The sequence below is a fragment of the Zootermopsis nevadensis genome, unplaced genomic scaffold (genome assembly GCF_977971745.1).
Source record: "Zootermopsis nevadensis isolate Lab colony 2312 unplaced genomic scaffold, Znev_1.0 Znev_ptg000011l, whole genome shotgun sequence".
In the NCBI taxonomy this organism is placed as follows: Eukaryota; Metazoa; Arthropoda; class Insecta; order Blattodea; family Termopsidae; genus Zootermopsis; species Zootermopsis nevadensis.
Window position 1 is genome coordinate 517152 of NW_028259143.1, and position 14811 is coordinate 531962.

The 14811-nt window shown below is 41.3% G+C and overlaps 1 protein-coding gene across 3 annotated transcripts; it reads left to right on the forward strand.

Annotated features, from left to right (window-relative positions):
• The first annotated feature begins 6071 nt into the window (after nucleotides 1-6071).
• Nucleotides 6072-13792, forward strand: LOC110838190 (uncharacterized). Of its 3 annotated transcripts, none has more exons than XM_022081155.2 (5): nucleotides 6072-6372; nucleotides 10567-10843; nucleotides 11471-11573; nucleotides 11905-11930; nucleotides 12239-13792. In XM_022081155.2, the coding sequence occupies exons 1-5, from the start codon at nucleotides 6364-6366 to the stop codon at nucleotides 12814-12816; spliced, it is 993 nt and encodes a 330-aa protein (XP_021936847.1). In that variant the 5' UTR covers nucleotides 6072-6363; the 3' UTR covers nucleotides 12817-13792. The 3 variants fall into 3 exon arrangements, with proteins under 3 accessions (XP_021936847.1, XP_021936845.1, XP_021936848.1); XM_022081153.2 differs by lacking the exon at nucleotides 6072-6372 and adding an exon at nucleotides 9167-10306; XM_022081156.2 differs by lacking the exons at nucleotides 6072-6372; nucleotides 11905-11930 and adding an exon at nucleotides 9169-10306 and having other exon boundaries at nucleotides 12264-13792.
• Nucleotides 13793-14811: the final 1019 nt, after the last annotated feature.

Here is a 14811-nt window from a genome sequence, read left to right on the forward strand (position 1 = left end):
CAATCACCCTGATAATGGAGGCAACAAGCAGCTCTGAAACGTCGGTTAACTCCAATCTGACTACACAGCGCAACAACCCATATTCAAGAATTTTAGTTTTATTCTGCGTTGTTGCATCTGTGAAAATCACGCCGCCATGATAACCTCAAATTTTACATCAGACAAAAATTAGGCATTTCTCGAAGTGAGTCACGCCAACAGTGCAACAGTTAACATCGTGGCCTGTGCTACGTCCCATTGTTTGACATGGATTGTCTTGTCTAATGCATATAGCTCACTGAGGTCGAGGAATGCCGTGAATATCAATCAAGTCGGTAGGCTACGTGAAAGACACTGAATCGAATGGTAAAACATGACACAAATTAAATAAGTTTTCCATTCGACATACGATGTATCCACAAGTAACTGTCTATCTGAGACATATTAATTAATCAGACTACAATACGTATGTAGGATTTAAGTTCCTCAGGGCGTTAGGTCTTCGTAATCACCGGGGTGAGAACTTCCAAATTCTACTGAAAATTTAATATCGTTTTTACATTTACACGGCAAATTTCATTTCTATGTATCAATAAGAATAATAATTTGGAATGATTCGCGGGCCAGTGGTTGATCACGTGCGTTCTTTCTCCAAAGCCCCCCACCCCCCTCAACGTACAACAACCTGGAATATCCGAAGCCCACTTTCGGATCTGGGCCATCTTTATCTTATGCGGTGCTTCTTGTGAGATTAAACAAAGTTGACATCATACGTGATGTAGAGCAACGTCTCGGCCCGTCACGTCGACGCCTCTTACGTTGATAATTACACGTTTCTTTTTCAGCAGCGACACACATAACCCCCGCTCGAGTTGCATCACCCACAAATACTACAGATGACACGCCATCTTGGAGCAATTGAGAGGATCCCAGTTATAATTCTCCCCTTGTCACCCGCCTCGACTTTCTTTCATACCAGCCACGTGCTAGGCCCATCAGCTTCCTTCGATTTTGATCTTGAGGGTTGAAGATTGAGGCAGTATGTTCCTCCGAATCTGATTTGAGACGGCTCGCCATACAGTTTTCGCATTTGGGGCTGCGTGGAATCTGCCAGTGTGAATAAAATCAGGCATCGCAAATGCTCCCCCTGTATCTTTGTGCCTGGACGCACCTGCTTTTTTTTCGGTTTTAAAACACGTGAATGAATTGTGACGGGAACCAGAAGGCAGGCAGTCAACATTTGCCAACGAAAAGCAACATCTGTCCGGTCGGATTGCACAATACGTCATAGGGGCCATTTGAAATTCCGTACGCCTATGTTTGGAAGCCTTCAGGCTACTTGTACACCCCCCACCTCCACCCCTCAGCACCAGAACACGGCAGTGAACCTTCTTATTCCATAAAAAGGGGGAAATTTCTTTACTAATTTAGCGTACTATTTATTACGGCCTCAACTGAGGCCCTGCTCCATGGTATTAAGAGTATTATTATGACGTCAGACACGTTAAAAATGGCACCACACAAACACAATGTAGTGTAAATGGAGTACTTTTATGGTACGAAAGACAGGTTCATGGATTCACGATCCAAAACACTTTTATTTGACTTTCTTATCTGTTTGACTACTGCACTTATCAGTACGAGAGGAGTTTTTATCCCGTTATCACTACGACAAAGTCATGAAACAGATTTATCCACGGATCTTGAGTGAAGGAAATCAATGGGATGAGGCAACTGTCTCGTAAAATTATTTCCAATTATTATTATTATTATTACGCTTCTGGTACGTAACTAAATACACGAAGAATCAGCAGATTATTTTGCACGTCGCTCTGAAATATCAAGATTCAACAAAAGACGTTCCGAAACCAAACGATCACGCACGTTTTGCCCGTTTTGGGGGTTCAAGACGATTAGGAGGGGAACGTTCCTGAAGTCCAACAGAAATCGCCTACAGCTCCGGGTCGAAACACCCTCAAGAGTGCCTCTGGTCACTGACACAAGTTTATTTCAAGCGGGCCCCGCCCCATCGTCTCCGCTGAGAATTACATTTTTCTCGGAAGATTAGTTACAGCAGCTGAAACCCGTCTCCTGGCCAAGTGGTCACCGGCTTTAAAAACTTTGATACGTCGATCACGTGTCTCGCACGTGTATGCAGATGGCAGAAATCTTCCAGAACTTAAAACTTCACAACATAAAAGTTTCTTTCTTTATATTTTGTTTGTTAAGTCACTCGATAAAAATGCCGTAGGATCTGCTTAACACTTGACAGGATGTCGAAATAAGCTTATAGATGGACAACCCATGCCGAACCTTAATCAGTACACCTGATCTCCAGGCCTAGGTTTGAACTCGGAACCTCGCGAATACAAAGCAGGGTTGACAATCACTCGGTAAAATGGTTCTCACATAGTGTGGATTGGATTTAACTGGCTCAGGATAGGTCCAGGAGCGAGATATTGTGAACACGGTGGTAAATCAGTTTGTATTTTGTTACATGACAGGAACTATAACTCTGAGATGTTCCAGAAAATGTCGATTTCTGCCGTCAGATAACCAAATTTCAAGGCTGATAAAAAAACGACCGTGACAGGGCCCAAAGTGTACGCGTCTTATGTTGAAAGGAACCCGGGGGACACTGCCCCTTGAGTTCCTATTGATCGCTAGCAGAAGGCAACAAAGACAAGAGAACGACCTTCATGGGGGTCACCTACGCTGTCCGCTAAGTCGTGAATCGAACCAGAGTTATTTTAAGTGAACGCTGAGGCTGCCTTTTGACATCCTGGAATGTTTCCAACATGGAATTTATAAATATTTTCCAATTGTACGATCGCATCACAGCATTCCGCTGATAACGACTCAGGGGTTCTGCACGACTGGAAATTAGCACGTTCCGAGCCTTCCAGGTAGTGAACGAAAATAACGAGAATTTTTAAAAAATGTGTAAATTTCGAGAGCATTTAAGAACGAAGCACTCACGAGAAAATTTGAAACTTACGTAACGAAACCAACAGGGCGACTGAAAAAAAATTACTTCGCGAGAAAATTCACCAAGCATTATTACGGTAATTACATTAAGAACGTTGAGATGAGTGGAAACATGGAGAAAATAAAAAATGCATACAGAATTTTAGTTAGAAACCCTGAAGTGAATGGACCACTCGAAAGATCTAGACCCTTATACAAAACGATCTTTGATTTCCTGGGTTGTAGGTTGTTGATTGGATTCATCTGGCTCAGGATACGGATTGGCGGCAGACTTTTGTTAACACGGTAATGAACCTTTGGGTTCTATAAAATGTGGGAAATTTCTTGACTAGCTCGAGAAAGACTCTGCTACGGGGAGATTACTTGCTTAAGTCGGTTACGTCACAAGACTTAAGTGCATTCCATTCTTTCTGGCTTGGAGATCTTGAATTATTTTTTTTGCTCTAAAGAACAGTGTATCGATGCAAAAACGCAAGATCTGCTTATGAAGTGACTAAGGAAAACTGCAACGTACTTAGAAGCCGGTGTTAAGTGACAGGACAGTCTGGGCGACAACGAAGCACTGGAGTGACAATCTTCGATTCGTCGCTCCAGCCGGCGGAACAAGGAAAGAGGAGCGTCCTGTTGATACTGCACTTCCGGTCCTCACTTATCAAGCAGAATGAACATGACTTACCCATTACCTACTCAGGACCACTCGTTTAGAACTAAGTAACTCCGCATTTAAGCATTATTCAAACAAACTTCGGCCTCAAGGAGTTAGGGTTCGATAGGAACACAGTCTCTGAGAATCTGACAGTCGCTCAGCTGACCAAAAAATTCCCAGGCTTGTACTGAACCCGATAGCTCACTACCGTCATGAGCCAGATGAATCCAATCAACAACCTCCAAACATATTTCCATAAGAGTCATTTTAATATTATTCTCCCATCTAAACCTAGGTCTTCCCAGTAGTATCTTCAATTCAGACTTTTCAACAAAAATTTATAAATTTTAATCTTTCTCCCTCGTGTATTTAATTTAAGCATCTGTGGATGAGAATGGTTTTGTGGACCTCAAACGAGAACTTGAGAATGGACAATCATTTATTCTTCTAATTCACAGTTCAAGACTCAAGAAAATTCCTTTTCTTACCACATTACAAGTTAGCATTACTTCTGTACGGAGTGCATTGTAAAACTTCTGCAGAATCACAATGATAGTACGCCTGCAAATATGCGTATAGACTGCCCGCACCACTCCAGTGCCGGAGAAGTTGCTGCACATAGCAGAGCACGGCGTAAGCAGGAAAACTGTGAAGTTTTCTGTCTTGACACACTGACAGTCGCTGAGCTGGTCAAGAAATTCTCTACCTTCCATGGTACGCGAAGGTTCACAACAGCCTTCAATTCGACCCTGTCCTGAGCCAGCTGAATCCATTCCACACCTTAAACCTTTCAAATATATTTTAATATTGTCGCCCTACCTAGGCCAACATGTGCCAAATTGTAATTTTCCTTCGGGGTTTCAGACTAAAAATTTTGTATTTCTCATCTCCCAGAAATAATTGCAACGTTTGCAGGTTAAACGGGGAATTGCAACAGGAAATTCGCGTAATAGCTGACGTGTACATGTCACGGATGTGACAATTAAACCTGTGATTAAAATGTAACTTGTATGACGGTATTTTATATAACCAAATTTCAGTATTTTTAAATACAGGAATAAAATCAAGAACAAACTTAAAATTATTCTAAAAAATTCACATAATGCGATATTGTTTTGCTATAATTTTGATAGCAGTTCAAGATTTTGAGGTTATTTAATCGTTGTTAAGTTAATTTAACATATATTTGGTACCTTAACGACTGTTTTAAGTTGGTACTACTTTTAAAGACTTAATGGCTTAGAAGTTGAGTGTCTTCTAGGTTGTAGCGCCGTGTGGTCTGGTAGAAGTTTACTATCTTCCAGACTGGTAGACGTACCGCCGTGAAAACTTCAAATTGCACTTAAATTGCTTTAATTTAAAATCAGCAATGGTGTCCTAACTGTAAAACTAGAACCAGTACGTCTACCGATATCGAAAAGAAACCGTAATAGAGGTTTCCATGCACAAAAATAAGCTATGAATCAACAACAAATATTTCTGGTGACGTTAATTTGTTTGGCGGGAAGTTCTATACCATAAATTAGGAACGAAAAGCCAAATTTCATGTCAGCTGCCAAGAAAATGTTGGGGAACCATCGCTCTCAATACAAAGTCTGGCGCGGCGAACAGAATCCCAGGTGATTGAGACATGAAATAATAACTAATGAGATTATGTAATGTGAAACTAACGAGCTACATCGCGGCAGTAGTAGTCAGAAGATACAAAAAAATGTATACGAGAGCCGTAATCGCCCCTGGGACTCGTTCTTATGCAGACGCAAGCTATAATTAAAGCAAAGACAGAGAAAACGGTATGATGGCTCCCCCCGTCTCTGTTTCGGAACCGTTCTAGAACACAACAAAAGAGGAGAAACACTTTCTGAAAACACTCCAGCTGACCTTTCCTACACTTGACTGATGACCCCAGAAAAATACCATGCAGTTAAGTCTTCTACGTCGGTAAGCCGTATGGAGAGGATTTTAGACGTTTCGGAGACCAAAGTTCAAACTGTTGACTGGGATCAGAATGCTCTATTTATTATTTATATTGGACGTCCTTAGTTGCTTCCCTTTTAGACAGGTTAGTGTTCAGATATGGGGTTCGTCCTTCAGCTCTGAAGATGAAGGAAGTATGTTCCTATAAAACTTTGGTATCTACCTGTAAGTCGACACTTAATTACTACCCAGGAGACAGACATCAGCTTTTCAATCATGCTGACTGCAATAAGACTGCGCCCTCTAGTTTGCGTTGTGGTCAACTAAATTGTCCTTATTATAAAGAGGGCGAAGCGTCTAGCCAAGCGCTTTCTCTCCTGTCACTCGGTACACTTCATGAAAACCTTATGCTTGTGCACGGGAAAACTTGTTTAGCCTTGGGCAATTCTAGGTCTCTTTATTTTTTTTAACTATTTGTCCCCCTCTGTTGCCACCTCGCCGCCAGTGCCCCCCACAGATCCATGGCCACCTCTGAGGAACAACCTGTTGATGACGTCACGGCAAACGACGCTGGAGCTAGGTAGCAACCAGACAGAATGGACAGACCGAGGTAGTTACCAAACTGTGAAGGTGTGCGCTGAAGACCTGCCGTGTAAATTGTTAAGATCAGCGTAATTAGCTGTCTCGAGAGCATCGCGTGGGTGTGGTCGTGTGTGTGTGTGTGTGTGTGAAGTGATGGGAACAAGGGGCATGACCGGAGACGCAGGATTCTTCTTATTCTTATTCTACTTTTCCTTTCTTCGCTGCTGAGAAAGGAGGACCTGACGACCTCAATGGACGAGGTAAGATTAAGCAACCTCTTGCAACTGGACAATTTGCAGTGAGGACTGTGGCGATGCTGACATGTCGTGATTGATGGATGAGGGCAGCAGTAGCAACAGCAGAGCCGCCAGTGGCAAGTGAAGGCAATTATCACGCCCCATCAATACGATGCACCTTTCCTGATCATTTACATAGCCGCGGGGTTAAAACGAAGGGTCTCTGCCTCATGATACCTAAATTACGTTTAAAAATGTAGTTAAGAACATACGTCCACGAATACGTCATAAATTAGCGAACATTTTTAGGATGGGTAGAATATGTACGCGTGGGGAGGACGAGAAATACATTTAGAATTTTGTCAGAACACCGGAAAGGAAAAAAATCACTAAGGAGACTTAAGGTTGGGTGAGAAGATAATATTAAAATTGATCTTAAAGAGATGTAGGGGTGTGAATGGATTCATCTGGCAGAGTATTGGAGCTTAGGGGAATTTATTCCTACCTGAGCGACTACTAGTAGCTTCAAGGACTCGGTTCCATGGAGCTTGGTAGTTTGTTAATGTGAATGAGAAGAGGTTCTGGACTCCCCAAAGTTGGGGGGCGGACATACCAAATGGCGTAGGAACATGTGTCGTAATTAGCACCAGCACAAGAACGGAAAACTATGCCAACAGCAGTAACAACGAAGTCCACACGATTATTAGCATTAAACGGAAGTGTTAATGTTTCGTAAATCGCATTTGGATGGAGGAACGTGTATTGGACTCAGTTCTTAAATATGAAAGCAACTGGATTCAATATACTTGCATGACGCAACGAAACTAAACGGGACTTCTGAACCATTATAAGAAACGCAGACCACATATTTCGGACTGTTAAGGCCGGAAACGGTCAACAGTTGAGCTCATTAAGTTTTATTTGAAATATGTTTTTCTTTTTTTGGGGGGGGGGGGATCCTGAGAATTTCGTATAAAGAAAGAGCGAGGTTTTGTCAACTCCTTGCACTACGATCTCTATATAGATTTTCATTGCTTAGATTATGTATAAAATAATTAATTTGAGTTTGCAGCAAATAAACACGTAAAGATTGCATTTTTAAAGATAATGTGTAGGCCTCAGTCAAAAATGGAGTATGTCCGTGGTCGGTGTAGTTTGTCGGCGTCAGGGTAGAGGACAGAAAATTTAAAAAAAAATTACAAACTATGATTGCTACTTGAAACGTTGATTAATATCTAATATTACTAGAATTTCTCAGAAATTTAATTTCAGCGACTGTAATCCTGTTTGTCGTTTGGTTCCGACGTCAAATTTTCACACCCTAAGTGTCATCGTAGACCCTAGACGAAATAAACCTTCGTATTAATTTTGAGTTTATTTATTTCTTGTGATTCCTAGAACAAACAGCGATTATTTCCTTAATCAGCGTTAACCAGTTGATTTCTGTAACGGTGAAGAGATGTGTTTTCTTTGAGGTACGGACTGAATTCTTAAATACTATTTAGACGAGCTTCAAAGTCTTCAACACTGCATAACGTTAATTTGTGCTCGGTTACGTCTAAATTCAAGCGTAAATTTGTATCGACTTTGATCTTCGTTACGGGGCCATAAAGATAAAATGTTACGAATATAACCAATTCTACGGAGCTGACTGTCGCTCAGCTTGTCAGTTCATTCGCTGCCTTTAATGGGACCCGGAAGTTCATTGTCGTGTTCGGAAGAAACCGACAGAGTTACCTGAAATAAGCCCGTGCTCCCATACTTTATACTTGTTTAAGATCCATATTAATGTTATCCTTTGAGATACACCTGGATCTTTGTTTCAGGTTTCGGCTATGAATTTCTTTCTCAAGTGTGCGACTTTATTTCCTTGATTTCATTACCATAGTGTAATATTTGGTGATGGGTCTCACTGTTCGATTTTCCCCAACCTTCAATCACTACTGCTCATAAGTAAATGCAGAATTTTACAAAATAATAATTTTAATAACAGAAATCTGCCTTGTTGCAGGGTTATAGTCTGAAAGGAAAGCAGATACTGGGGTTATGGAGGAGTTTCTAGAACTAATTTTAACTGAAAGCTTACGTGGCATCGTAAGGAGCATTTTCTAGACTATAAGCGTGACACTTTTTTACTGAATGGGTGGTATTGGAATACAGCGTATACCATAACTAATGATATTAAAAGCTGGGACGCTTGGGTATTCAGAAAATAATTTACGTGACAATGGAACGCCTCACTGGAACGAAGTTTGTGCCTGTCATACCGGAATGTAAGGTCACCCCAGCCAACTCCAGAAGATGGCCGACCTGTTCCAATGGATGAACCTCCTCCAACTGGGATTGTCCGTCCGAGAGTCAGTTCTGGCTATAAGAAAAGTAGCCTGAACTCCGCATCGTTATCCTCGCCAGCTTTTCCCAAATTAATCTGACCACGGTACCCCTACCTCACGAGACATTTGCCACCACCGAACGCATTGAACAAGACAGGCCCTCATCAGTTTTTGCCTGTATGTGACCCAAATATCGAAAGTAAGATTCGAATCTTGTACATTTCTTATAAAAGTGTTTGAGTTCCGGTGTCCACTGTTTCGTAACAATGAAAGTAATGGTTTCACTCTTAACGATTCCCGGAATGCAACTTTTGAATTTGTGACCGGATGTTATTCGCGTGAACGACTCAGTAACAAATTTTAACAGGCCTACTACAGTTTTTTTTTATTCCCATCGATTTAACTTCCACTTTACATGATTATTATTATTATTATTATTATTATTTAGTGTTCTGTCTGACGACAGGTCCATATGAACAGCATCCTTCCATCATTTTCTCGGACTGGGACCTGTTCATATACGTTCTTGGCAGATGATCCAGAAGTGGTTTGCCATTGCCTTCTTCTGTGTGTGAATGGAGTAATTGTTGGGATGCCACGGAAGAAAACTCCGTGTTGCCTAGACCACGGCCTTGCCCAACACAAGTTATAAATTCGGGAACCGCCGGGAATCGAACCCGAGACCCCAGGATTACAAGGCCAGCGTTCTAACCGCTATGGAGCAAAATTTCACCTGTTTTCAAAAAAAAAAAAATGACACGGGCTCATAGTACAAACAATTTGGTACGTATCATACAACAAGTAGTTAATGAGGATCTTAAACTTGTTTGAAATATTTTTCTAAAAACAAACATTTTCTGACTGCAATACTTTAAGTTGCACGTTGAAGCTCGGCATCAGGTCCTACAGAAGCGGTGCACAGTTCCCAAAGTCTTGCTTCGCAGCATCCAGCAACAGAGGTCGTTAAACGAAATGAAAGTAGCCGGCCGGCACGCGGTTTCTTCCCCTCTAAGCCAGTGAAATGAGGCAATGTAGTCCTACCGCGGCTTATTCACCTTCCAACCCCCCCCCCCCCCCCCGGCCCACAAGACAGCCGATGAAGATGTCTGTGGTGTTGGCAGCTCAAGGACGGTAACATTATGCTCCGCCCCCATTTCTTCTTCGACCAGCTAAAATAATGGTCATCACAGCGGTACAATAAACCTTCGTCCCGAACTCTAAACCACGTCTTTTGTGCCTGGGCTCTCGGCCTCACATTACTGATGATGTGCTATTTTGACGCTTCGAAGTGCGACGCTCGTCTAAATAACATTTAAGAATACAATTCGCACTCCCAAAGAAAACAAAGATCAAAGTTGTTAACGCTAAGCAGTTGAGGATCTAGCGGCAGTGAGCACGAAGATGGCTGTCTTCTGGGTCCTTGCTGCCTGCAACGAGCCTTCATGACGGAACATCTAAAACGTCGGTAAACATCTACCAGACTACAAGGTGCTTCGATCCAGAAGACAGCCATCTTGCGAAATGCTGTTTACTGAGAATCGTACGAAACGCACATAAGTCCGTTTATAAATCGAGGACATCTTGCCGGAATGGCATCCATTATAAAAATTTGTGATTTACGTAAGGTAAATTCTTCCATTTATTTGGTTTGACATTCGCATTATCACTGTTCATGCGCCCAAACGTAACTGCACCATCTGACATGGCATCTTCTGCGATTTCTACCAGACCGTATGGTGCAACATCCCAGAAGAGATAAGCCCATTATTCATGAAAAGTGTTTGCATTTCAGTTCTGATACACTCAGAAACAGTTTGACCCTAACCTTACAATAATACTAACCTAAATGAGAACTGTGACAGCTGTGTTACCTTCTTTCTTTCAGGTGGTGGTACTCCCAATGTTGGTAGCTTTAACAGCAGCAGGGGGGTCAGGATCACTTAATTACACCACTGACTGGTGGGCAGGTGCTGTGGAAGAAGACGCAATTCGACCGCTACCTCTCGATGGGGAAGGAGGTCTCTGGACGAGTTCCTTCATACCGCCTCCGCCAAGACCCGACTTCTTGGATGATCGCGTCACACCAGATGGACTGACGACTTGCGATTTGTGCACGTGGGCATGGCATGAGAGGGGCCACTTCTTTCTGGACCCCACACATGGTATTTATGTACTGCTGTAATGATTAAAACAATATGGGACTGTGACAGCTGTCAGACACAGCTGCACGGCGATCATTGTTTTGAGTTAGTAACACTGGACACTTCGTAGGATTCCTCCTGCTAGAAATAATCAAATACCTTTAAAACTAGACATCTAATTTGTCTGCACACAATTTGATGTGTACATCACAGATCATCCATTTTTAGAGCAGTAAAATGCCACTAGAACAAAACGGCATTGTAATACTTGATTTAGCATCACTGATGACCGAATTAAAATAACATACAAGACTGCATAACTTGGGTAATTAAATATCTTCGATATTGCTTTCGCTCCCTTTAATTTGCTGATTAGATTATTAATTTAGCAATTTAATCCAATTCTTTTTTTATTCTTAATGATATTTAATAGCCATTGTGTCTTGGCGACTTCAAGAAATGTGATGTAATTTTAATTGTTTGTCTAACTCCCATACCATTAGCCTCAGTTTTATTCAGGCACATTACACAAGCAGGCAAAGTGTGCACTAATAAAGACATGGTCACATTGATGTACTTGCCAGAAACCATTAAAAGAATGAATGAGATTGTCTCTGATGATAACTTTTGTGTAATGTGTAATTTTAGAAACTTCAGGGGAACTGGGCTGGGTGCTCACACTTGCCATTGTGTCGATATTATCGGCGGCAGTCGGCGCAGTGGTCATGGTTACCGTGCTCCAGTGTCGGAAGTGAGTTTCATATTTGCACCAACTCCTAACAGCTAATTTTCACATACAGTATCCACATATACGTAAGTGATGCTGTGCATAAAGAGACGTGCACTTGCTCCAGATATGCACATCTTTCCATTGCTTGGTGATTGAAATTTCAAACATAAAACAATAAAAATAATTTATTGCTTATTGAATTTTGAGTTGTAATTGTACAGTTTGAATTATGTTACAGAATATGATAAATGCACACGTGAATATACTTACTAATTACTCAAATTTTGTATAATTACATGGGAACAGCATGGCAACACACAACAAAAATAATTATTTTATTTTCTCTCTACAGCAGATATAAGAGCGGGCAAATGCCAGGTGAGTACTGGCACGCATCAACACTCTGCACATGTCCAAACTGTAGTCTGCCTTTTCAGATTTTAAACTTCCAGCTTTTAATGATCTCAAAATCCTTGTAACATGTTTTGAACACTACAAAAAGTTTAAAAACTCATATTTGGCTAGAATAAAATTTAACATTAGTTACAGTCTAAAATTCAATTACAATTCCAGAACCAGTCTTCAGTTCACTGCTTATCATAAAAATTCCTTTCACTTTAAAAAATATCAGTGCACAGGTCATACCTGTCATTACTGGTGAGGTGATGACCCATCTCCCTCTACAGGTCTGTGCTCCCTCTGCATCACCAGGTCTCCAGACACGGCAGTTCCAGCACTACGCAGCGTGCCAGACAGGGATCAAAATGCTGACGGCAACAAACACGTGACGACCTTTGACACTGCAGGCAGTGGGGGAGGAGGTGGCCGTGTATGGACATGGTTAACCACACGTCGCACCACTACTGGGCCCGCGCAACTCTGTGCCGCCACGCAGAACGCGCCGGCCGAAAACCATTATACGATGGACGAGGCTTACACGGCCGTGGGGGAGGCACTGTATGCAGAGTTAGACCGGGAACTAAGTAACAGTCCGGCATACCAGAACACGGCCTACAACGGTTCGGACACAGACCCCGACGCCCCGCCTTCTTCTTCCTCAGCCCCCAGCAGTGCTTATTACTCAGACCTGTCATGTGCCACGGGACCAGATCGAACCTATGAGGCAGTGGGACTTGGTCTAGGCACGGGAACGCCATCTAGTAGCAGCTGGGACACAGGAGATATTGCATTGCGGCGACAGCAACCCATGTCCCGCCTTGCTGCTATCACAGAAACCATTACTGTGCCTTCAGACTACGTATAGTCTGCTTCTTTGAAGAGCATTGCAGCACATGTAACGCTACATTAAAAACACTTCAAGCCAGTGTGGTGCTACTGATGAGTTGCAGCAACCTATTACTAGTCATGCTTTAAATTTTTAGGAAAAATAGTGCAAACTGCGACTGTTCACATGTTATGAGCTCCAAACAAACGTGAGTGCCGGTGTATTTTAATTCTTTTAAACCAGTAAACTTTTCAGACTATCTGCAACAGGCATAAATAAAAATGTATGTCAGCAAACTGAGGTAATTAATGTAATGGTGATCATTACATTTATGAATAATGTAAAATAAGAAGCATGTAAATTATTTCTGGACTTTTAAACATAAACACTATTTTTGTATAATAGTAAAATCAATAAGTTTTATTACTTTGTGACAATAATGTACTGTGGGGCACCTCAGGATGGCTGTTAAAATGTTAAACTGTGAAAACAATGTTGAAGTCTGCAAGAAACATGAGATGTTGCCCGTGACACATTATGTTAATAGCCCTACATATTGCGTAGAACAGGCATGTCAAACTCAGTGTCAAAGAGGGCTGCATCACAGGTGGAAAAAATTGTAACCTCCAAACTTCAGGAATTCCAAGCTTCAGATATATTTTTCGTTCTTCAATCTTCCCACAGCACACAAATTTCAGTTTCACTGAAACATGAAAGTTGTACAGAATTAGCTATTTGATATGCATTGGAAACTTAATATTTATTGAAGTGGGCCACATATCGTGTAGACCTCAAGAACTACACAAAATGCTGGAGCAGTATTGCATGGGCCTCAAGTTTGACATGCCTGGTATAGATGCTTATTTAGAATCATATTTGTGATTTTGGTGAAAGGAAAAATTCATTTCTGGTTCACAACTGTAACCAGTGGTGTAAGCAGGTTGGTGAACAGGCGTGGCCTACAAATGAACTGTACAATAAAGTGTGGTCAAACTACCAGATATGTAACTTTCAAGACTTTTGACAAAACTTTCTATATTATAAATATCATTAATTTTAATTTTAAGATCCTGTTAAATGAACCTTTACACAGAATGAATCTCTAGATAGACAATTTTTTGTGTCTGCGTAACTTCATTCCATCGAATCCATTTTAAGGTTTGTATTGTCTGGGGAACTAAACAAATTTTGTGGCGAATCCTGCTAAGTACTAATTCCAGAGAAAAATAAAATTATATTTTTTGGAAATTATCCATTTTCAGGGATTAAATTACAACACTAATGAATGTTATAGGTATACTGTAGCATATTCCCAAGCTTACAGGAGGAAAGGACATCCAAGTGATAGCACATATGGCTTCTTGCTCCCCCCCTACTGTGATATAGGTCAGGCTTAGATATTTTTTATTTCCATTTTTTCCTTAAGATGAGTGTCTCTTGCATAATGTGTGTGCCAAACTTGACGATTTCAAGAAAATCTCTAATATAATAATACTTAAGATGCCTGTGTCATTGACAGCATAGTGTTAAGTGTGGCTACGTGTCCTCTGTTCGAAGTGGCACTGTTTCATAAATGAAATGTACAGACTTCACAAAGCAGTCCATAAGAAGCTAATAGTCAAGAAATTCTGAACCCTTTATTGAACTAAAAAGTTTATCGTGTTCACAAGAACCCATATGGCTGCCGCATCAGTGGGATGTCTGCTTCAGTGCCATTGGGGACTACTTCTAATGGCCTCTACTCCTTCACCTAGAACAATCACTTAACAGGTTTCATTAGAACAAGCCTTACAGATCACCACGATTTGGTCACCAGGATCCTGCATATAAAGGCTTGTACCAAAAACTGGCATTAAGGTAGGAGGCTTCATTCTGTGCATCCCACGTCTCCCAATCCCATTCTAGAGAGTTATTTTCTGTACGATCAATAACCTCAAATAAAGTATACCAGGCACACTACACTTGGGAACCCAAAAACTTTTGTTGACTTCCAGATTTTTAAAAATGGTTATTTAAAAGAAAATTACAAATTAA